We start from the raw sequence: 24731 nt of genomic DNA on the forward strand, positions 1-24731 counted from the left end.
GTGGATTGCTTGAGGCCAGGAGTTCCAGACCAGCCTGGCCAACATGGTGAAACCCTGTCTCTATTAAAAATACAGAAATTAGCTGGGTGTGATGGCCAGCACCTATAATCCCAGCTGCTCGGGAGGCTTAGGCAGGAGAATTGCCTGAATCCAGGAGGCGAAGGTTGTAGTGAGTTGAAATTGTGCTCCTGCACTCCAGCCTGGTGACAGAGTTAGATTCCATCTCAAAACAAAACAAAAACAAAACCAAGGGAAAAAGAGAGAGGACTGGCATGGTGTGGTGGCTCAGATTTGTAATCCTTGAGGCAGGAGAATTGCTTAAGCCCAGGAGTTCAAGACCAGTCTGGGCAACATAGTGAGACCCCTGTCTCTATTAAAAATTAATAATAGAAAAAAAGAGGGATATGGCAGCTGAGTAGGCAGCCTCAATATCTTTTCTTGATTAGGAATATAATTGGCTCTAAGACCCGAGGGAGAAGATGAGTCTAGAGTACAAATGCTGCTGCCACCCCCAGAGGTCTGGAGGGATTGGCTGAAAAAACAGAGTGAGCTAGGAGCTAAGCAGGTCCATTCTTAAATCTGGACACTATGCTTTTTAAAATTTTTTTCTAGTCTTTAGCATCAGAATGCAGAATTGTTGACTCTTAACCCACCTCAACCCAAAAGACAAAAAAGTCAACATAATCTAGAATCGTAGTATTTGCCTTACCTCTTCCTGAAGGGTTTTGTCTTCCATATTTGACATGAAAGACTATGTAGTTCCTTGTTGATGCTTGCTGGGTATCCTTGTTCCTTATCCTCCATGTCCCAGCAACTAAAGACCCTAAAGAATACAAAATTCCAATTGATAAGTACCCTTTGCTGCTGCTTAACTTGGGTTGTATTGTATTTCATTATTAAGTGAAGAAAAAAATGCTAATGATTATCTTAGGTTATTGAGAATGATGGCAGTTGAAAACCACTCTATTCATATATAATCCTTTTTCTTCGTAGTGCCCCCACATATGTAGAGTGAGATTATCAGAGGGAAAAAAAGTTAAAAAAATATTTTTGTTGCTCTTTTTGCCCACACTGGAGTACAATGGCACGATCTCAGCTCACTGCAACCTCCGCCTCCAAGGTTCAAGTGATTCTCCTGCCTCAACCTCCTGAGTAGCTGGGATTACAGGCATATGCCACTAGGCCTGGCTAATTTTTTATATTTTTTAGTAGAGATGGGGTTTCACCATGTTGGCCGGGGTGCTCTTGGAACTGCTGACCTCAGGTGATCCGCCCACTGTGGCCTCCCAAAGTGCTAGGATTATAGGAGTGAGCCCCCACGCCCGGCCAAAAGTTAATATTTTTAACGTTTTTTGTCTTTCCAGAGTAAACAACTCTAGAAACTTAATGTAAATTTTTTTTTTTTTTAATAAAGTGAGAGCAAGTTTATTAGGAAAGTAAAGGAATAAAAGAATGGCTACTCTCAAGTCAATTCTAAGCAAAAAGAACAAAGCGGGAGGCATCACACTACCGGACTTCAAACTATACTACAAGGCTACAGTAATCAAAACAGCATGGTACTGGTACCAAAACAGAGATATAGACCAATGGAACAGAACAGAGGCCTCGGAGGCAACACAACATATCTACAACCATCCGATCTTTGACAAACCTGACAAAAACAAGCAATGGGGAAATGATGCCCTGTTTAATAAGTGGTGTTGGGAAAACTGGCTAGCCATATGCAGAAAGCAGAAACTGGACCCGTTCCTGACACCTTACACTAAAATTAACTCCAGATGGATTAAAGACTTAAACATAAGACCTAGCACCATAAAAACCCTAGAAGAAAATCTAGGCAAAACCATTCAGGACATAGGTGTAGTCAAAGACTACACGACCGAAGCACCAAAAGCATTGGCAACAAAAGCCAAAATAGACAAATGGGACCTAATCAAACTCCACAGCTTCTGCACGGCAAAAGAAACAGTCATTAGAGTGAATCGGCAGCCAATAGAATGGGAAAAAATTTTTGCAGCTTACCCATCTGACAAAGGGCTAATATCCAGAATTTACAACGAACTAAAACAGATTTATAAGAAAAAAACAAACAAGCCCATTCAAAAGTGGGCGAAGGATATGAACAGACACTTTACAAAAGAAGACATACATGAGGCCAACAAACATTTGAAAAAATGATCATCACTGGTCATTAGAGAAATGCAAATCAAAACTACATTGAGATACCATCTCACGCCAGTTAGAATGGCGATCATTAAAAAATCTGGAGACAACAGATGCTGGAGAGGATGTGGAGAAATAGGAACACTCGTACACTGTTGGTGGGAGTGTAAATTAGTTCAACCATTGTGGAAGACAGTGTGGCGATTCCTCAAGGACCTAGAAATAGAAATTCCATTTGACCCAGCAATCCCATTACTGGGTATATATCCAAAGGATTATAAATCATTCTACTATAAGGACACATGCACACAAATGTTCATTGCAGCACAGTTTATAATAGCAAAGACCTGGAACCAACCCAAATGCCCATCGATGATAGACTGGACAGGGAAAATGTGGCACATATACACCATGGAATATTATGCAGCCATCAAGAACGATGAGTTCGCATCCTTTGTAGGGACATGGATGAACCTGGAAACCATCATTCTCAGCAAACTGACATAGGAACACAAAATCAAACACCACATGTTCTCACTCATAGGCGGGTGTTGAACAATGGGAACACATGGACACAGGGAGGGGAGCACTACACACTGGAGTCTGTTGGGGGGAAATAGGGGAGAGACAGCGGGGGGTAGGAGGTTGGGGAGGGATAGCATGGGGAGAAATGCCACATATAGGTGAAGGGGAGGAAGGCAGCAAATCACATTGCCACGTGTGCACCTATGCAACAATCTTGCATGTTCTTCACATGTACCCCAAAACCTAAAATGCAATTAAAAAAAAAAAAAGAATGGCTACTCTATAGACAGAACAGCCTATAGTATAAATTTTATTATGATTTCGATAGCTAGTCTCTGACCAAAATTCTAGTGTAGGAAATTCAGAAAAGAAGTGCTAAATTTATGTTTTAAAACATTAAAAAGTGAATTACCTAAAATCTCACCTTTGAATACTTTATCACCCTCTACATTATGCTAATTTTGCTTAGCATATCTGTTAATGTTTTTTGAGATTTCTGTTTTCTATCACTCTTTTTATTGTCTGCAGTTAATATATTGCTATGCAGTAATTTTGTTCAATTATCTTTACCACATTGACCATTTAGGTTGATACGTTATTTTTCTAATTTTAAAAATGGTGATAAAATACACATAAAATGTACTATCTTAATACTTAAGTGCATAATGTTGTACAACCATCACTACCATCCATCTCTATAACACTATTCATCTTGTAAAGCTGAAACTCCATACGTATTAAACAGTTCTTCATTCCCCTTTCCTCCAGCCTCTGGTACCCACTATTCTACTTTTTGTCTCTGACTTTTTTTTTTTTTTTTTTTGAGAGAGAGTTTCGCTCTTGTTACCCAGGCTGGAGTGCAATGGTGCGATCTCGGCTTACCGCAACCTCCGCCTCCTGGGTTCAAGCAATTCTCCTGCCTCAGCCTCCTGAGTAGCTGGGACTACAGGCATGCGCCACCATGCCCAGCTTATTTTTGTATTTTTTAGTAGAGACGGGGTTTCACCTTGTTGACCAGGATGGTCTCGATCTCTTGACCTCGTGATCCACCCGCCTGGGCCTCCCAAAATGCTGGGATTATAGGCGTGAGCCACCGCGTTTGGCCCCTTGTCTCTGACTTTGACTACTCTAGATTACCTCATGTAAGTGGCATCATATAATATTTGTCTTTTTGTCTTTTTGTGAGTGGTCTCTCTCACTTAGTATAATGTCCTTAAGGTTTATCCAAGTTGTAGCATATTGCAGAATCTCCTTCCTTTTTAAGGCTGTGTAATATTTCATTGTGTGATTATACTACCTTTTGCTAATGCATTCATCCATAGATGGTTACTTTAGTTGCTTCTACATTGTAGCTGTTTTGAATTATGTTGTTATGAACTTGGGCATACAAATGTCTTTTTTAGACCCTGCTTTCAGTTTCTTTGGACATGTACCAGAAGTGGAATTACTGGATCACATGGTATTTCCATGTTTAGTTTTTTTCAGAAACCACCACATTGTTTTCCACAGTGGCTATGGTTGATAATTTTTTGCTTTTACGGGTAACACTCCAAGTTATGTGTTTGTGACTATGTTAATTTTTAGCCTTTCTAACAAATTTTGAATTGTAATGGTTGGAATTTTTTTTTTTTTTACTCTTTTCAGAAGCAAGAGAAAAAGAAGAAGAAATGAACAGAGAGAAAGAATTAAGAAGACAAAATGAAGATATTGAACCAACATCCTCAGGATTAAATGTGATCAGAGATTGCTCCAAATCATCTTCCAGGTGCCTGATTTTTACAAAAGACTTCTGTTAAACTATCAGTTTCTAGGTGTTTAATAGAGTTTTAATTTTTAAATTTTTTTGAGACAGAGTCTTGCTCTTTTGTCCGCTGGAGTGCAGTGGTGTGATCTCAGCTGATTGTAACCTTCACCTCCTAGATTCAAATGATTCTCCTTCCTCAGCCTCCCAAGTAGCTGGGATTACAGGCATGCACCACCACACCTGGCTGATTTTTCTGTTTTTAGCAGAGATGAGGTTTCACCATGTTGGCCAGGCTGGTCTCAAACTCCTGACCTCAGGTGATCCTCCTGCCTTGGCCTCCCAAAGTGCTGGGATTATAGGTGTGAGCCTCCTGAGTAGCTGGATGTCCACGACCAGCTAATTTTTGTATTTTTAGTAGAGACGGGGATTTACCATGTTGTGCAGGCTGGTTTCGAACTCCTGACCTCATGATCCTTCTGCCTCGTCTTTCCAAGTGCTGGGATTACAGGCACGAGCCACTGGATCCGGCCCCCAGTTACTCTTTTTTTTTGTTTGTTTGAGAATATTGCCCAGGCTGGAGTGCAGTGGCATGATGTGGGCTCACTACAACCTTCGCTTCTCAGGTTCAAGTGATTCTCCTGCCTCCCAAGTAGCTGGGATTACATGTGCGGGCTACCATGCCCAGCTAATTTTTTTGAAATTTTGGTAGAGACAGAGTTTTACCATGTTGGTCAGGCTGGTCTCGAACTCCTGACCTCAAATGATCTGCCCACCTTGGCCTTCCAAAGTGCTGGTATTACAGGTATGAGCCACCGTGCCCGGCCTAGGGTACTTTTAAATTATTTTTCTGGCCCTTTCTCTCTCCTTCCTGGGTATTGAATTATGCATATTTTAAAACTTTTGATTTTTGTTTTACAAGTCACAGAAATTTTCTTAGTGTTTTTATTTTCTAGTTTTTTCATCTCTATTTTTTAGATTGCATAATTTCTATTTATCTGTCTTCTTATTTACCTATGATCTCTAGATGCTGTTAAGTCCATCCACATAATTTAGAAAACAATTTAATATATTTTTCAGTTTTATGATTTCCATTTTTTAAATTTTTATTTTTATTTTATTTCAATAGCTTTTGGTGTATAGTGGTTTTTGGTTACATGGATGAATTATATAGTGGTGAAGTCTGAAATTTTAATTACCCATGTAGTGTACATTGTCCTCAATATTTCCTTTTTTTTTTTTTTTAAGTTTGGGATACATGTTCAGAACGTGCAGGTTTGTTACCTAGGTATACATGTGCCATGGTGGTTTGCTGCACCTTTCAACCCGTCATCTAGGTTTTAAGCCCAGCATGCATTAGGCATTTCTCCTAATACTCTTCTTTCCCTTGCCTCCCACCTCCTGACAAGCCCCAGTGTGTGATGTTCCCCTCCCTGTGTCCATGTGTTCTCATTGTTCAACTCCCACTTAAAGTGAGAACATGTAGGGTTTGGTTTTCTGTTCCTGTGTTAGTTTGCTGAGGATGATGGCTTCCAGCTTCTTCCATGTCCCTGCAAAAGACATGAACTCATTGTTTTTTATGGCTGCTCTTTCCATTTTGTTACTTTTTTTTTTTTGAGACGGAGTCTCTAGTTGCCCAGGCTGGAATGCAGTGGCACAATCTCGGCTCACTGTAACCTCTGCCTCCTGCGTTCAAGCGATTCTCCTGCCTCAGCCTCCGAAGTAGCTGGGATGACAGGCATGCACCACCATGCCCAGCTAATTTTTGTATTTTTAGTAGAGACAGGGTTTCATTATGTTGGCCAGGCTGGTCTCGAACTCCTGACCTCAGATGATCTACCCACCTTGGCCTCCCACAGTGCTGGGATTACAGGCATGAGCCACCGCCCAGGCCCCATTTTGTTACTTTTTATAGTTTCTTTTTCTCTGCCGAGATTTCTTTCTGTTCGTTTATTATAAATATATTTTCTTTTGCCTTGAGCATAATTATGATAACTGATTTAAATTCCTGGTCTGCCAATTCTAATGTGTGGGTCTTCTAAGCATTGATATTCATTATTGACTTTTAAAATTGAATATAGGTCCCCTTTTCATGTTTTTTAAATATATCTACTAATTTTAGATTGCATTGTGGATATTGTGAATGATATATTTTAGAGACTCTGGATCCTGTTATGTTCCTCTCAAGGTTATTGATGTTTTTGTTTTGTTTTTGGCAGATAACTTGGCGGAACTCAACTTGAAACTGTTTCTCTTTGGTAGATCACAGCTGAAGTCTCTGATTAGTTCTTTTTTTTTTTTTTTTTTTTGAGACAGGGTCTTTCTTTGTTGCTCAGGCTGGAGTGCAGTGGCACCATCTCAGCTCACTGCAAATTCCGCCTCCCAGGCTCAAGTGATCCTGTCACCTCAGCCCTACCAAGTAGCTGGGACTGTAGGTGCATGCCACCATGCCCAGCTAATTTTTGTAGTGATGGGGTTTCACCATGTTGCCCAGGCTGGTCTTGAACACTTGAGCTCAAGCGATTCACCCACCTTGGCCTCCCAAAGTGCTGGGATTACAGGCATGAGCCACTGCATGTGGCCTCATTGGTTCTTTTAGTCTTACCTGTACTGCTTGGAATCTGCCCCATGCATGTGTTTTCCAGAATGCAATCAGAAAGTTGTGTAGAGTTTTAGGCAGAATTTTCTCTCTTTTCCTTTTGTAGCTTTTTCCTCTGAGGGATCTCCCCTCCTCATTTTCCATCCTGATTTCTGTCCTCTGATTAAGAAGGCAGGTTCCTGTCTGAGTTTTAGCTACCCAGTACATGATTGGTCCTCCTGTCAGGACAAAAGCCATTTAAAAATAAGGAATGGGCCGGGCGTGGTGGCTCACGCCTGTAATCCAAGCACTTTGGAGGCCAAGGCGGGTGGATCACCTGAGGTTGGGAGTTCAAGGCCAGCCTGACCAACAGGGTGAAACACCATCTTTAAAAAAAAAAAATAAGGAATGACCCAATGTCATTCTCTTCTTCCAGGTGTTGAATTTTCAGTTTCTACCTGTTTTTGGTATTATATTTTGTCTGGAATTTATAAGGGATGTCTGTGAAAAGGTGTTTCTGTTTTGTTTTTTGATGTAATCTACTTGGCTGTTACTGTAAGTGAAACTGAGATTTTGCCTTTTTTCACAAAAAAATGCTTTATCTGGATATAAGACTAGATCTATTAAAGAAAAAAATCTCTTTACCTTCCTGTCTATCCGTTTCAGAGGAAAAGCGATGTGAATATATTTGTTGACTGTTCATTGTTTAAACGGAAGCTTAGTTGTTTGCTTTTTTTGGGGGTTGATTTCATCTTGGAGAGTCCAAGGCGTAATGTGAGGTATGATTCCAAGGTTGTTTTCTAACTTATGTTCCAGCATTCATTACACAGTGATAATTTTCTTCAGTTTTTAAATGCATACTCATTAAATGTAAATTTCTTCTAAGTTAAATACATTTCTGGGATTATTCTTTTGCTCTTTTGGATGTATTTTATTCAGTCATTTACATATTTTGGTAATTGTCAGGTTAATTTTTTTCCTTTTCAGTATCCTGAGAGTCTGTTTCACAAAACGTGCAAATTTTTTGAATATCAGCAATGGTGTAGAAACTTGGTTTAGAGAAAAACAGTCCTCTAAAATCTATACCAGCTGGTGGTCTTAAAGAACTAGTAAAACTGGCTAGTCGTATGCAGAAAACTGAAACTGGTCCCCTGCTTTACACTTTGTATAGAAACTAACGCAAGATGGAAAGACTTAATTGTAAAACCCCAAACCATAAAAACCCAGAAGAAAACCTAGGCCATTCCGTTCAGGACATAGGCGTGGCCGAAGCCTTCATGACAAAAACACCAAAAGCAATTGCAACAAAAGCCAAAATTGACAAATGGGACCTACTTAAATTAAAGAGCTTCTGCACAGCAAAAGAAACTAGCATCAAAAAAAAAAAAAAGAAAGAAAGAAAGAAAGAAAAAAAGAAAAAAGAAAACAAACTAGCATCAGAGTGAACAGGCATCCTACAGAATGGAAGAAAATTTTTGCAGTCTTCCCATCTGACAAAGGTCTAATATCTAGAACTTACAAGGAACTTAAATTTACAAGAGAAAAACAAACCACCCTATCAAAAAGTGGGCAAAGGATATGAACAGACAGTTCTCAAAAGAAGACAGTTCTCAAAAGAAGGCCAACAAACATATGAAAAAAAGCTCATTATCATTGATCATCAGAGAGATGCAAATCAAAACCACAATGAGATACCATCTCATGCCAGTGAGAATGGTGATTATTAAAAAGTCAGGAAACAGTAGATGCTGGCAAGGCTGCGGAGAAATAGGAATGCTTTTACGCTGTTGGTGGAAATGTAAATTAGTTCAACCATTGTGGAAGACAGTGTGGCAATTCCTCAAGGATCTAGAACCAGAAATACCATTTGACCCAGCAGTCCCATTACTGGGTGTATACCCAGAGGAATATAAATCATTTTAGTATAAAGACATGTGCACACATATGTTTATTGCAGCACTATTTACAACAGCAAAAACAAAGAACCAATCCAAATGCTCTTTAATGATAGACTGGATAAAGAAAATGTGGCACATATACACCATGGAATACTATGTAGCCATAAAAAAAGAATGAGTTCATGTCCTTTGCAGGGACATGGATGAAGCTGGAAGCATCATCCTCAGCAAACTAACACAGGAACAGAAAACCAAATACCACATGTTCTCACTCATAAGTGGGAGCTGAACAATGAGAGCACATGGACACAGGGAGGGGAACGTCACACACTGGGGCCTATTGGGGGGCAAGGGGAGGGAGAGCATTAGGACAAATACCTAATGCATGTGGGGCTTAAAACCTAGATGATGGATTGATGGTGCAGCAAACCACCATGGCACATGTATAGCTATATAACCTGCACATTTGCACGTGGATCCCAGAACTTAAAAAAAAAACTGCAATGGTATTGAAATTTGGTTTAGACTGAGACAGTCATCTTAAACTACTAGCTATTATAGATTTTAAAGAAATATTATATGGATGTAAGTTGCCACTCAAAAATCAAATACAGAGAAGAAACGTCATTTGTCCTATGAATAGGATAAATGTACTTTGAATTTGTGAGGTGTTTGAATCATTTAGGCATTTGCATTTTCTTTTTTTTTTTTTTAGGCGGAGTTTCGCTCTTGTTACCCAGGCTGGAGTGCAATGGTGCGATCTCGGCTCACTGCAACCTCCGTCTCCTGGGTTCAAGCAATTCTCCTGCCTCAGCCTCCCGAGTAGCTGGGACTACAGGCGCGCACCACCATGCCCAGCTAATTTTTGTATTTTTTTTAGTAGAGACGGGGTTTCACCTTGTTGACCAGGATGGTCTCGATCTCTTGACCTCGTGATCCACCCGCCTAGGCCTCCCAAAGTGCTGGGATTATAAGCATGAGCCACCGCGCCCGGCCTTTGCACTTTCTTTTTAAAAATCTGTACCAGAGGCCTGGCATGGTGGCTTATGCCTGTAATCCCAGCACTTTGGGAGGCTGAGGCAGGGGATCATCTGAGGTCAGGAGTTTGAGACCAGCCTGACCAACATGGTAAAACCCCGTCTCTACTAAAAAGACAAAAAAATTAGTTGCGCATGGTGGCTCACTCCTGTAATCCCAGCTATGCGGGAAGCTGAGACAGGAGAATCGCTTGAACCCGGGTGGCAGAGGTTGCAGTGAGCTGAGATTGTGCCATTACACTCCAGCCTGGGCAACAAGAGCGAAACTTTGTCTCACACACACACAAAAGAAAAAATTGATACCAGAAACAGTGAGTTGTGCTTATGAATTTACTTCCTAAAGTGAAATTGTACCATTACAGATATTGTTTATTTTTATTTTTTGAGGCAGAGTCTTGCTCTGTTGCCCAGGCTTTAGTGCAGTGGTACAACCTTGGCTCATTGCAACCTCTGCCTTCAGGGTTCAAGCGATCCTCCTGCCACAGCCTCCCGAGTAGCTGGGATTATAGACAACTACCACCATACCTAGCTAATTTTTGTATTTTTAGTAGAAAAGAGGTTTCACCATCTTGGTCAGGGTGGTCTCAAACTCCTGACCTCAGGTAATCCACCTGCCTTGGTCTCCTAAAGTACTGGGATACAGGTATAAGCCACTGGCCTTGATTTTGTTTAATGCTAGTTAAAATTTCCTGCAAAATGTTTGCTGAGGAGAAAAAAAAAATGGAATTTGACTCTAAGCATTTTCTCTTTTAGTACATACTGTTTCCCAGGCTGTAGTTTGTGTTTTAGCAACACATTGAATCAAGGCATTATTTAAACATGGAATGTATTCTGTTTTCCCTCAGGGCCATTTTTGGACATAATTTCATGGATTTTGTTTTTCAGAATATTAAAAATATCTTAAAAATTTTTGTTTGGTTTGTGCATGTTAGAAGCAGAAAGCCAGACATGGAATTAGAAGTTGCATAGAAGCAAATGCATTCCATCAAGATTTTATGTGTCTATTAGGCCTGTATAATCAGCTATGAAATCAACATGGATCAATTTAGTACTCAGTTCAATGCTTACTTCTAAGCAAGTTAACTCAGTTAACTTAGCATGGGTGCTAATAATCAACATTTGAGTTCAATGCTGTAGATGGAATGGTTTGAATAATTTTGCATTAAAAAATCTGTGACTTATGGCTGGGCACGGTGGCTCATGCCTGTAATTGCAGCACTTTGGGGTGTCAAGGTGGGTGGATCACTTGAGGTCAAGACCAGCCTGGCCAACATGGTGAAACCTTGTCTCTACTAAAAATACAGAAATAGGTGGACGTTGTGGTGCATGCCTGTAATCCCAGCTACTTGGGAGGCTGAGGCAAGAGAATCGCTTGACTTGCTTGAAGTGGGTGTAGGTCAAGATCATGCCCTCGTACTCCAGAGTGAAGCTCTGTTTCAAAGAAAAAAAATAATCTGTTGTTTCTAAACCAGCAGAGCTGGAAACTTGTGATTTAATCAAAAGGGGGAAGATTCTGGGGTATGAATAGCTTAATATAAATTTATTTAGTCATTCGTCTGTTACTTATTGAGCATCTACTGTGGATTACACAGTGTTTCAGGCACTGAGATACAGCAATTAGCAAGGTCTGACGAGACCTTTCTTCTTATTGAACTCATTATTATGGGAGTATTCGAAGGGATGGATAATAGATTATAAACAACTAAATAACCAAATAAAATAGCAAGCATGTAATGAAGATAAAGGTAATGAGATAAACAAAGGTAATTAAGGTAATTGGAACTTTTGGTGTGCCCGAAAGTTTAAAAGGGGTGTGCCCTTAGGCCTCTTTAAGGAGGAGACATTTGAGGAAACTTCAAAGATGAGAAAGAGGCCATGTAACAATCTATGGGAAGAGTGAGTCAGCTGACAGAACTGCAAGTGCAAAGACCTCATAGTGAACCAAATTTAACCTATTCAATTAGAAAGGCCTCTTGGGGTGGAGATTTGAGCTAGGCAGTGGTTCAAATCTAGAAATTCAGATATTTGTGGAGGTTTGCTAGTTCATATACCTCTGTTTAAGGGTAATGTGTATGTGAGAATATATTCTTTTCAATTTTGAACCTAGATGAAAACAAAAAATCTCATGTTTTTCCTTCAGTAGATGTTGAGTGTCTGTTATATGTGAAGCATGTTTTAGATGCTAGAAAAACATGTTAGATGCCAAAACAAAACAGAAATTTGTGTGTTCCTGGTGCTTACATACCAGAGATACTTCATTAGAAGGCAGTGACACTTTTAATCTTATAAAATCTTTGAAAGATTAATTGATACAATTAAGAATGCTGAATTCTCAACTCTGGGGGCAGATGGAGGAGTGGTGGATGGCGAGGGCTATGTCTACAGGTGTTTGATAGAAACCTTAATGAGAGTGTGTAATAGTCCTCAGGTGTGGTGGAGAGGAAACCACTTAGGAATCAATATAATATGCTCTAGATTCTCAAGCCTGTCCAACCTGTCTTATATTGTTGTTGTTTTCTTTTAGACTTTTAGCATCCTGAAGTTATGGTTTTTAGTTTCTGTCTAGCGATAAGTAGAAAAGAGGGATGAGGAAACGGCTTCACTGGCCCCACCAGAAACAGAAACTGAGAACCCATGACTGGATTCCCTCCCTTCGACCCCATGGTTAGAATAAGGTGTTTTTAGAATGCAAGAGTGCTACATTTAATGTTTTGGCAACGTGGCAAACTTGGATTAGCTGTGAGAAATAATTTGTATTTCGGAAATTATATTGAAACATTTTGGGAGTAATACTAACTTCCTTACATGACTGGCTTTATTTGCTCCTGTGGCAATCAGGAATTGGATTCAAATATAGTTAATCGAGGCACTGGTTATCTCAGTGGTTTTTGTTCTTTACTATTTTGTAGTTTTTCTTCTTTATTTCCTTGTTCACCTCTTTTTAAAATGTTTAAATTTTTATTATATATATTTTGAGACAGGGTCTCACTCTCTTGTCCAGGTTAGAGTACAGTGATGCAGTCATGGCTCACTGAAGCTCAAGTGATCCTGCCACCTCAGCCTTCCGAGTAGCTGGTACCACAAGCACATGCCACCACACCTGGGTAATTTTTATTTTTTGTAGAGACAGGGTCTCACGATGTTTCCCAGGCTACTCTCAAACTCCTGGGCACAAGTAGTCCATCTTCCCTGGTCTCTGAAAGTGTTGGGGTCACAGGTGTGAACTATTGCATTCAGTCTCACCTGTCTCTTGATGAGTGATAATGGTCTAATGGCATCTAACATAATTGCTGTGATCTATTATTTTTTACTTTATGTTTGAGTAAGACAGTAGGTTTTTTTTTAACTTTCTTAAGATAAAATAATATTTGCATTAAACATTTAATGCTTGAACTACAAATTTTACAAAATTGAAAAATACCCAATTGTTAAAAGGAGAGGAAAGGTTTCCTGAGAAATGAATACTATTTGCAAAGTGTGCTGTTTATTGCAGCAGAGGCAAAGAGTTTCTGTTTTGTATTTTCAGGGATATGAGCAGCAGTGAAAGTGAAGAGAGTTCTGACTCTTCTGATGATGAGTTGATTGGCCCTCCTTTACCCCCTGCAATGGTAGAAAAACCATTTAATTTTATGGAGGATATCCTCGGTCCTTTACCTCCACCTCTTAATGAAGAAGAAGAAGAAGCAGAGGAAGAAGAAGAGGAAGAGGAGGAAGAGGAAGTAAGTATTTCAGTGGTAATTTAAGAATTCAGTGGAGTAATATCTTTAAAGTAGTGTAGAGATCAGTTCTGCTCAACTGTTGTTCATGGGTAAGAACCAGTTTAAAAACTGAGGAAAGGCTGGGCACGGTGGCTTACGCCTGTAATCTCAGCTACTCAGGAGGCTGAGGTGGGAGAATCACTTGAACCTGGGAGGCAGAGGTTGCAGTGAGCCAAGATTGTACCACTGCACTCCAGCCTGGGAGACAGAGCGAGACTGTCTCAAAACAAAAACAAACAAAAAAACACCAGGCCAGGCGCAGTGGTTCACCTCAACACTTTGGGAGGCCAAGGCGGGCGGATCACAAGGTCAGGAGATCAAGACCATCCTGACCAACGTGGTGAAACCCGGTCTCTAAAAAAAAAAAAAAAAAACTGAGGGAAAAGGCCAGGCACAGTGGCTCACACGTGTAATCTCAGGACTTTGGGAGGCCAGGTAGACGGATCACTTGAGCTCAGGTGTTCAAAACCAGCTTGGGCAACCTGGTGAAACCCCGTTTCTACAAAAATGCAAAAATTAGACGGGTGTTGTGGTGTGTGCCTGTGGTTCCAGCTACTCAGGAAGCTGAGGCGGGAGGATCACTTGAGCCCAGGAGGGAGAGGTTGCAGTGAGGTCAAGGGACGGAACTCCAGCCTGGATGGCAGAGTGAGACCTTGTCTCGAAACCTCCCCCAACCAAACCCTGAGGAAAATAACTGTGGAGTTTATTACTGACAGCCTGTCTTGAAAGAACTTGGAGGAAGTAAACAACTCAATAAATGGAGAGCAGAAAGCAATGTGTTAAAAAGAAATCAATGGATAAAACATTTTGTTAAATATACATATGCATGAGTGTAAATAATGATGATGATGGGTAAATTTGAGGGGATTTAAAAGCAAAGTGGATCTAAAATTATTATCAACAATAAGGTGAAAGATAGGAGAGTGAAATCAGAGTTCATTGATTTGTGAATATTACTTGGAAGGAGGCCAGAGATACTGGTTAACCTTAGATTAGTTTAAGCCAAATTTATAAGTTTACAATTTTAAGAGTAATTGCCCAAAAAATAGAAATATAATGTGGCCAGGTGCGGCGGCTCACCTTTACAGGCTCCCAGCACTTTGGGAGGCCAAGGCAGGTGAACCACTTGAGGTTAGGAGTTTGAGACCAGCCTAGCCAACATGGTGAAACCCTGTCCTACTTAAAATACAAAAATTAGCTGATTATGGTGGCATGCATCTGTAATCCTAGCTACTTGGAAGTCTGAGGCATGAGAATTGCTTGAACCTTGGAGGCGGAGGTTACAGTGAGTTGACATCACGCCATGGCACACTCCGGCCTGGGTGACAAAGTTAGACTCAATCTTAAGAAGAAACATATAACCTCTAAAATACTGAAAGGAAAAAATGGTAAAGGAAATGATGTACTTTTTGTATTTATACCTGAAGTAGATAATTTTTTAGCACCTCTCTTCTTCATGTGATGAGTTATTTTTAGTAATAATTATGAAATGAAATGAAAAATAATGATCAGCAAAGAAACCAACAGCTTTTGTAAATCTGTCAAAATCGATATTCTTTGCATATTCTTGCTCAATACATAGTGTAGCAAATTTGTCAGTCTGTGCCTCTCTGTAGTTGATCAAATAAAGCTTCTAATTTCAATTTTGTGCATTTTTTCTTTCACATGAAACAACAGATATATAGTGTGTGTGTATGTGTATTTACATATACACACACACATGCACATGCACATGTATTCCTGTGTGTGCATATGTAAAATTAAGAGAAACAAGAAGAGTAAATTTGGCAGTTTCATTAAAATTTTCGTTTTACAATAAATTCCAGAAATTGCAGTGTTGATTTTTTATTTTTTATTTTATCAATTCTAGTGGCTTTTAAATATCTCTGTAGGTTGAAATATTTTGGCTGGGCATGGTGGCTCATGCCTGTAATCCCAGCACCTTGGGAGGCTGAGGCATGCTGATCACTTGAGGTCAGGAATTCGAGACTAGCCTGTACAACATGGTGAAACCCTAGCTTTACTAAGAAAATACAAAAATTAGCCAGACATGGTGACAGGAGGCTGAGGCAGGGGAATTGCTTGAGGTGGACTCTTCAGTGAGCCTGGCAACAGAGCAAGACTCTGTCTAAAAAAATAATTTTTTTTTTCACAAAAATGTCTTTACAGAAAATCCATCATATTTGGTAAAAAATTCTAAAGTTTTCTTCTCTAAAAATCAGAGAAAATGGCTAAATGAGTCAAACATTGCCATTAAATGATCTATTGCTTTAGAATGCTTTTGGTGCAAACAATTGAGATATTCAAACATTTGCCCATTTAAATTATCTTGCCAACCTTGTCTTTTGTTTTTTCTTTTGGCATTCATAGAAAACAAAATTGGATTTGCTAGCATTTTGTTTCTTTGTCTTTATAATCTTTATTTTGAAACGTAGTACAACAGGGATTGGAGATATGAAATTGCCCTTGAAGTGAGCTTGAATGATTCTGAACCATGAAAAACAGTATCTGGGGATCCGAGTAGCTGGATTTATTTGTGCATGTGTGTGGTACAGATAACTGAGAGTTCTCCAAATTAACTTCATGTAGAATACAGTGTTTATTTATTTATGTTTTTATTTTTTGAGAATGAGTCTTACTCTGTCACCCAGGCTGGAGTGCAGTGGCATTATCTCGGCTCACTGCAACCTCCGTCTCCTGGGTTCATGTGATTCTCCAGCCTCAGTTTCCTGAGTAGCTGGGATTACAGGCATCTGCCACCATGTCTGGCTAATTTTTTGTATTTTTAGTAGAGACAGGGTTTCAGCATGTTGACCCAGCTGGTCTTGAACTCCTGACCTCAGGTGATGCACCTACCTTGGCTTCCCAAAGTGCTGGAATTACAGGCGTGAGCCACTGCACCCAGCCAGAATACAGTGTTTATTAAAAGATAAGTAATAAAAATGTGTTAATTGAACTTCACATACATGTTATTAAAACTTAACAGGAACCATAGCAAAAAGAACGTTAAGTAGTGTCTAAACTAACATTGTTTAGAATTGCCATCACGTGGTGATAATAAAAAGCAGACTTATCTTTACTTGATTTTATTATTGTTTTTAAGTTCTCGACAGAAAAATGTACCCTCTTATTGTCTACATTACTTCCACTGTAATTCTCTTGATATGCCATTGAAGAAAATTCACTCATTACAGTAAAAGACAGGAAAGGAGGAAAAAGAAATAGAGGAAGATAATCTTGGTAAATAGAGATTATGAAATAAGATGATAGCCATGAAAATAAATATATCAGTATTAGCAACAGATGTAAATGGACTCAACTTGCCACTTAAAATACAAAAATTCTCAGATTGGGTTAAAAAAATTTAGGTATACATGCGTGTTATACCTAAAACATAATTATACAGAAAGGTTGAATGTAAAGCAATAGAATATAGCAGGATAATAACCAAAAGATAGCTGATTAATGTTATAAAATTGATACTAAAATCTTAAAGTCATAAAACCAATTAATGATAAAAGTGACGTTACTTAATGCTAAAAGGAACAGTTTATTTTGCAGGAAAATTTGGCAGTCCTTAACCTCTGTACATTTAACAGTATATTCAAAATGTATAAAGCAAAAATTGGCAAAATTACAAGGAGAAATGGACACTAAACAGTCATAATGAGAGATTCACAAATTGTTAAGACAGAATGGAGTACAGATTTAGAAAATACAAATGAACAAAGTTTAACCTATTAAATGTATATTGAACCCTTGTCCAACATTTTCATTTTTAGCATACATGGACAGTGAAAAACAAACATATTTAGTTCCCAGAGTGCTATGGAAACATTAACTGCTATGGAAACATGAAGAAGATATTCTTACTTATTTTGAGTAGTTCACAGAGTAGGTAATATTTAGATTTAGCTATGAATGTGACAGTGGGTTTTGTAATGGACTGAATGTGTCTCTCTAAAATTCATATGTCGAAGCCCTAACCGCCAGTGTGGCTGTATTTAGAGATGGTGCCTCTAAGGGAATAATTAAGATTAAATGAGGTCAAAAGACTCTGATCTGATAGAATTAGTGTCTATAAAAAGAGATGGCAGAAAGCGTGTGCTAACGCCTCCTTCCTAACAGGAAAGGAGGAATGGCTTTGTGAGGACATAGCAGAAAGTGGTCGTCCATAAGTCAGGAAGAGAGGTCTCACCAGAAACCACATTTGTCCACACTTTGATTATGAACCTCTAGCTGCCAGACCTGTCAGCAAATAAATTTCTATTGTTTAAGTTACCCAGTCTGTGGCATTTTGTTTATGGTTGCCTGAGCTAATACAGGTTTACAAGGCTGGCTAATGGCTAATAAACAGAGAAGGGAAGAAAGAAGCATATTGTAAGCCAGAAAAAATATTGTTATAGCAAAGGCCCAAATATATATAAGTACAGCTATGGTAGTGAAATTGCACCTGATTAGTACATGGCTGAGATTTCTTACTAGGAGAAAGTAGAAAGATGAGGCTGATAAGATCAAATCCAGAAAGTATGAAGAAATACTTTCTGGAGGATGTGGAATTTGAGTAAGCTTTGTAGAGGATTACAGTTTTTTTTTTTTTTTTTGAGACAGGATCTCTCTGTCACCCAGGCTGGAGTATAGTAGTGCAATCAAAGCTCACTACAGCCTTGACCTCCTGGGCTTAAGTGATCCTCCCACCTCAGCCTCCCGAGTAGCTGGGATTACAGGCATGTGCCACCACACCTAGCAATTTTTTAAAAAAAAATATTTTTAGTAGAGATGAAGTTTCACTATGTTGCCCAGACTGGTCTCGAATTTCTGGGCTCAAGCAATCCTCATGCCTTGGCCTCCCAAAGTGCTGGAATTACAGGTTTGAATCACTGCCCAGCCAAAGATTAAATTTTTTTTTTTCTTTTCTTTTCTTTTTTTTTTTTTTTTTTTGAGACAGAGTCTTGCTCTGTTTCCCGGACTAGAGTACTGGTGTGATCTCAGCTCACTGCTGCCTCCCAGGTTCAAGTAATTCTCCTGCCTCAGCCTCCTGAGTAGCTAGGATTACAGGCGTGTACCACCACACCCAGCTAATTTTTGTATTCTTAGTAGAGATGGGGTTTCACCATGTTGGCCAGGCTGGTCTTGAACTCCTGACCTTGTGATATACCCAAAGTGCTGGGATTACAGGCATGAGCCAGCACGCCTGGCTAAAGTTGTTTTTCTTTTTTGGAGAGAGTCTTGCTCTGTCATCCAGGCTGGAGTGCAATGGTGCAATCTTGGCTCACTGCAACCTCTACCTCCCTGGTTCAAGCGATTCTCCTGCCTCAGCCTCCTGAGTAGCTGGGATTATAGGCACCCACCATTGCACCTGGCTGATTTTTTGTATTTTTAGTAGAGACGGGGTTTTACCATGTTGGCCAAGCTTTTCTTGAACTCCTGACCTCAGGTAATCTACCCTCGGCCTCCCAAAGTGCTAGGATTGTAGTTGTGACCCACAGAGTCTGGCCAAATTTTTTATTTTTTAAATTTTTGAAGAGGTGTGGGGTCTCACCATCTTGCCTATGCTGGTCTCAAACTCCTGGGCTCAAGCCGTCCTCCCACCTTGGCTTCCTAAAGTGTTGATATTACAGATGTGAGTCACTGTGCTTGGCCAAAATTACATTTTTAAAGATTATTTTTGGCCGGGCGTGGTGGCTCACGCCTGTAATCCCAGCACTTTGGGAGGTTGAGGTGGACGGATCACGAGGTCAAGAGATTGAGACCATCCTGGCCAACATGGTGAAACCCCGTCTCTACTAGAAAATACAAAAATTAACTGGGTGTGGTGGCGCGCGCCTGTAGTCCCAGCTACTCGGGAGACTGAGGCAGGAGAATTGCTTGAACCCGGGAGGTGGAGATTGCAGTAAGCAGAGATGGTGCCACTGCACTCCAGCCTGGCGCCTGGCGACAGAGCAAGACTCTGTCTCAAAAAAAAAAAGATTAGTTTTAATTGACATAAAATAATTGTACATATTTCTGGGGTAGAGTGTGATGCTCCGCACCTGTATACAGAATGTAATGACCAAATCAGGGTAATTAGCATATTCATCGCCTAAACATTGATCATTTCTTTGGGTTGGCAACATCCAAAATTCTCACTTTTAGCTCTTTGAAAATATAGAGTAAATAATTGCAAACTATAGTCACCTTACAATGCTCTAGATCACTAGAATTTATCTTTCTATCTAGCTGTAATTTTGTATCTGTTAACCAAACTCTCCTTACACCCTGCTTTCTCCTACCCTTCTCAGCTTGTCGTTTCTGTTTCTACTACTTTAACTCTCTACTTTTATGAGATCAGTTTATTTAGTTTCATCTGAGTGAGGACATGTGGTATTTATCTTTCTGGCTTATTTCACTTAACACAATGTCCTGCAAACTCATCCATGTTACTGCATGTGACATGATTTCATACTTTCTAAATTTGGCTGAATAGTATTCGTGTGTGTGTTATTACATTTTTAAATCCATTCATTTATTGATGGACACTTAGGTTGATTCAGTATCTTGGCTCTTGTGAATGTGCTGCAGTGAAAAAGGGGAGTGCAGTTATCTCTTCAAAATGTGAATTTCCTTTCCTTTGAATGTATACCCAGTAGTGGGATTGCTGGATCATTATAGTTCTATTTTTAATTTATAAAAAATTGATAAATAATGTATATATTTTTAGAGTATATATGATAATTTGATACATTCATGTAATGTGTAAAGATCAAAGCAGGGTAATTGGGATATCCAGGATATCCATCACTTTAAATATTTGTCTCTTCCTTATGCTAGGAACATTCAAATTATTCTCTCTTAGCTAATTTTTTTTTTTTTTTTTGAGACAGAGTCTCACTCTGTCACCAGGCTGGAGTACAGTGATGTGACCTTGGCTCACTGCAACCTTTGCCTCCCAGGTTCAAGTGATTCTCCTGAGTGGCTGGGACTATAGGTGTGTGCCACCATGCCCAGCTAATTTTTGTACTTTTTAGTAGAGACAGGGTTTCACCATGTTGGCCAGGATGGTCTTGATCTCTTGACTTCGTAATCTGCCTGCCTCGGCCTCCCAAAATGCTGGGATTACAGGTGTGAGCCACTGTGCCCAGCCTCTCCTAGCTATTTTACACTATAATATTATTGTTAACTATGGTCACCATACTGATCTGTTGAATACTAGGTTTTATTCCCTCTATCTGACTGTATATTGGTACATGTTAATCAGCCTCTCTTTATCTCTTCCAGCCCCCAAACCTTTCCAGCCTCTAGTAGTCACTAATCTCTCTTCATGAGATCCTTTTGTAGCTTCTACATGTAGGAACATGTAAAATCCATCCTTCCTTCCTTCCTTCCTTCCTTCCTTCCTTCCTTCCTTTCCTCCCTCCCTGCCTCCCTCTCTCCCTCCCACCTCCCTCTCTCCCTCCCACCTCCCTTGCTCCCTTTCTCTCTCCTTCCCTTCTGTTTTTTTATTTTTGTGAGACGGAGTCTCGCCCTGTCACCAGGCTAAGTGTAGTGGCATGATTTTGGCTCACTGCAACCCCGGCAGCCTCCCAAGTAGCTGGGACTACAGGCATGTGCCACCATGCCCAGCTAATATAATTTTTGTATTTTTTAGTAGAGATGGGGTTTCAGAGTGTTGGCCAGGATGGTCTCAATCTCTTGACCTCGTGATCCACTCTCCTTGGCCTCCCAAAGTACTCAGATTACAGGCATGAGTCACTGCACCTGGCTCCTTCCCTTTTTTTTGAGACAGAGTCTGGCTCTGTCACCCAGGTTGGAGTGCAGTGGCATGATCTTGACTCACTGCAATGTCTGTCTCCCGGCTTCAAGCCATTCTTGTGCCTTAGCCTCTTGAGTAGCTGGGATTACAGGTGTGCATCACCATGCCCAGCTACTGCTTTGCATTTTTAGTAGAGGTTGGGTTTCACTATGTTGACCAGGCTGGTCTTGAACTCCTCACCTCAAGTGATCTGTCTGCTTTGGCCTCCCAAAGTGCTGGGATTACAGGTGTGAGCCACTGCGCCCGGCCCCCAATCCATCTTTCTAACTGCTCATGAATTATCTTCATATTTAAACTCCAACAATATTCTAAATTCAACACATCTAAGATAAAACTTAGGCTTTTACTCTCTCCAACTTAAACTTCTGCTGTAGCAACTTTGCTGGTCTCTTTGCTTCAAGGATCTTCTGTTTCAATCCCTTTTCCCCACTGCAGCAAGATTAACCTATCTGTAAAACAAGTCACATTGCAAGTAATAGTACTAATTCCCTAAATTAGGGATAACAACCACAACAGCAGGCAGGACTCCACCTGGCAATTTCTGAATGCAATTTGAGTTTTTTGTTCAGAATCACTGTGGCTTTTTAGAGAGACAATCTATTTAACAGGAAAGCAGCCAGTTTCTTTTCTTTTCTTTTTTTTTTTTTGAGACAGACAACCTCGCTCTGTTGCCAGGTGCCAGGTGCCAGGTGCCAGGCTGGAGTGCAGTGGTGTGAGCTCAGCTTACTGCAACCTCTGACTCCCGGGTTCAAGCAGTGCTCCTGCCTCAGCCTCCCAAGTAGCTGGGATTACAGGTGCGCACCACCATGCCCAGCTAATTTTGTATTTTTTAGTAGAGATGGGGTTTCACCATGTTGGCCAGGATGGTCTCGATCTCTTGACTTTGTGATCCACCCGCCTCGGCCTCCCAAAGTGCTGAGATTACAGGCGTGAGCCACCGCGCCCGGCTGAAAGCAGCCATTTTCACATAGTTGAGTGGTAAATATTTTAGCAAATATTTTTGAAATTAATGGGGTAATGTTTTTGAAAAGAACCTTTCTTTAGCCTAGGGTTAAATTTTTTAAAAAATTAATTTTTTTTTTTTTTTAAAGAGAAGGTGTCTTGCTCTTTCAACTAGGCTGGAGTGCAGTGGTGTAATCATAGCTCACTGCAGCTTCAAACTCTTAGGCTCAAGTGATCCTCCTGCCTCAGCCTTCTGAGTATCTAGGACTACAGGTGCATAGAACCACACCTGGCTACTTTTTTATAGTTTTTTGTAGAGTGGGATCTTGCTGTCTTGTCAAGGTGGCCTTAAACTCTTGGCTTCAAATGATCCTTCCACTTCAGCCTCCCAGAGTGTTGGGATTGCAGATGTGAACCACTGCACCCAACTAACTTAGTATTTCTTAATTTGAATGTAAGAATCAGGTTTAGTGCAATTAAAAAATATGCATGCTTTGGTCCTGTACTCTGGAAACTGATTCAGTATTAACTCCTGCAGTCTGTATTATAACAAAAGGGTCCACAGGTAATTCTAATAGATTTCTTCCCGGTCTAGTTGTGCTGTTTACTTAATCTCACTTGGGGTCATAGGGTAATATATTAGGGTACTTCTTTAGATTATGATCTGTATCATCTCATGGATACTTAAGGATATGGGATATTGCTTACAGAACATTTTTTTCTTAAAAAAAGGGTATGAAATTGTTGCTTTTTCATGATAGTGAAGCCACTTTAAAGGTTTACCCTTTCATATAGCTCAGAGTTAATATATTTTGATCAGTATTTTATGAAAAAAAAATTTTTTCTTTTTCTTTTTTTTTTGAGATGGAGTTTCGCTCTTGTTACCCAGGCTGGAGTGCAATGGCGTGATCTCGGCTCACCGCAACCTCCGCCTCCTGGGTTCAGGCAATTCTCCTGCCTCAGCCTCCTGAGTAACTGGGATTACAGGCACGCGCCACCATGCCCAGCTAATTTTTTGTATTTTTAGTAGAGATGGGATTTCACCATGTTGACCAGGATGGTCTCGATCTCTTGATCTCGTGATCCACCCGCCTCGGCCTCCCAAAGTGCTGGGATTACAGGCGTGAGCCACCGCGCCCGGCCTAAAAATATTTTTTCTATAATACATGCATGTTAGTGTCTCTAGAAGCATTAATGTTTAATTGCTTCTGAAGATGACATGGCAGAGGCTGTAAGCTCCTGGTTTTTTGAATCTTGTTTATTTTTATATCCTTGTAGTGCCTGAATTTACTATAGCTCTTAAATCATAATTCTGTTCTCAGAAGGGCCATGGACATGTAGATATTCTGGAAATTGAGCCTGTAGCTCTGACAGTTTTTTTTTTAATCAAATTTAATTTAATTTATTTTTCAATCCTGTTCCTTCTGTGATTGTTTTTATTGAAACTGTATTATTGAGTATCAAGAGCCTGGAAACTGTTCATTTCCTTTAAACACAGTAATAGCCTTTTTTCGGATTCTATCCAGAGGAAGTAATGAAAGAGCTGGACAGAGCTTTATGCACAAAAATATTTATCACAGTACTATCTATAATTGTGGTTTTTTGAATGTGTTGAGATTATCCTGCTGAGGGTGTGTTATGGTGGGATGGGGTCCCTCACATCAGTTTTTGGCCAGGTCAGCTCTGTTTTTATGTTAGGCTTCCTCAGAGCTTTCTCTTGTTGAAAGAGTTCCAAGTCTGAAAATGTTTGAAAATACCAACATATGTAAAATATTAGAATAATTAGAAAGAATATAAATACCTAATATTAGGGAGAAGGATAAGTAAGATGTGTTGTGGTCATATAGAATGTTACGTAGTCACTAAACATGTTTAATAAGGGTTTTTAGTAGCACTAGGAAAGGATTTAAAACTGAATAGACACTGTGATTTCAGTAATTAAAATGATACATAGGTGTGGAACAAAGTACTCCCATTGCTTGCTTATGGATTGTGGGAATGAGGATAATATAGCTTTTTCCCTTATACTTTTTTTTTTTTTTTGACATGGAGTCTCATTCTTGTCGCCCAGGCTGGAGTAAAATGGTGTGATCTTGGCTCACTGCAACCTCTGCCTCCCAGGTTCAAACAATTCTCCTGCCTCAGCCTCCTGAGTAGCTGGGATTACAGGCATGTGTCACCATGCCTGGCTAATTTTTATACTTTTAGTAGAGACGAGGTTTGACCATGTTGACCAGTTGGTCTTGAACTCTTGATATCGGGTGATCAATTCACCCGCCTCGGCCTCCCAAAGTGCT

General features: G+C 40.0%; 1 protein-coding gene across 3 annotated transcripts in view; it reads left to right on the forward strand.

Annotated features, from left to right (window-relative positions):
- Positions 1-24731, forward strand: part of WDR70 (WD repeat domain 70) — a 362749-nt gene that overhangs the window by 13736 nt on the left and 324282 nt on the right. For all 3 annotated transcript variants that reach the window (XM_021671857.2, XM_012460014.2, XM_012460016.2), the window contains 2 exons: positions 4333-4453; positions 13469-13661. In XM_021671857.2, the coding sequence (XP_021527532.1) occupies positions 4333-4453; positions 13469-13661 (314 nt within the window). The remainder of the gene's footprint in view (positions 1-4332; positions 4454-13468; positions 13662-24731) is intronic.

This window comes from Aotus nancymaae, unplaced genomic scaffold (genome assembly GCF_030222135.1).
Source record: "Aotus nancymaae isolate 86718 unplaced genomic scaffold, 86718_ANA_hifiasm-v0.15.2.pri h1tg000014l, whole genome shotgun sequence".
NCBI lineage: Eukaryota > Metazoa > Chordata > Mammalia > Primates > Aotidae > Aotus > Aotus nancymaae.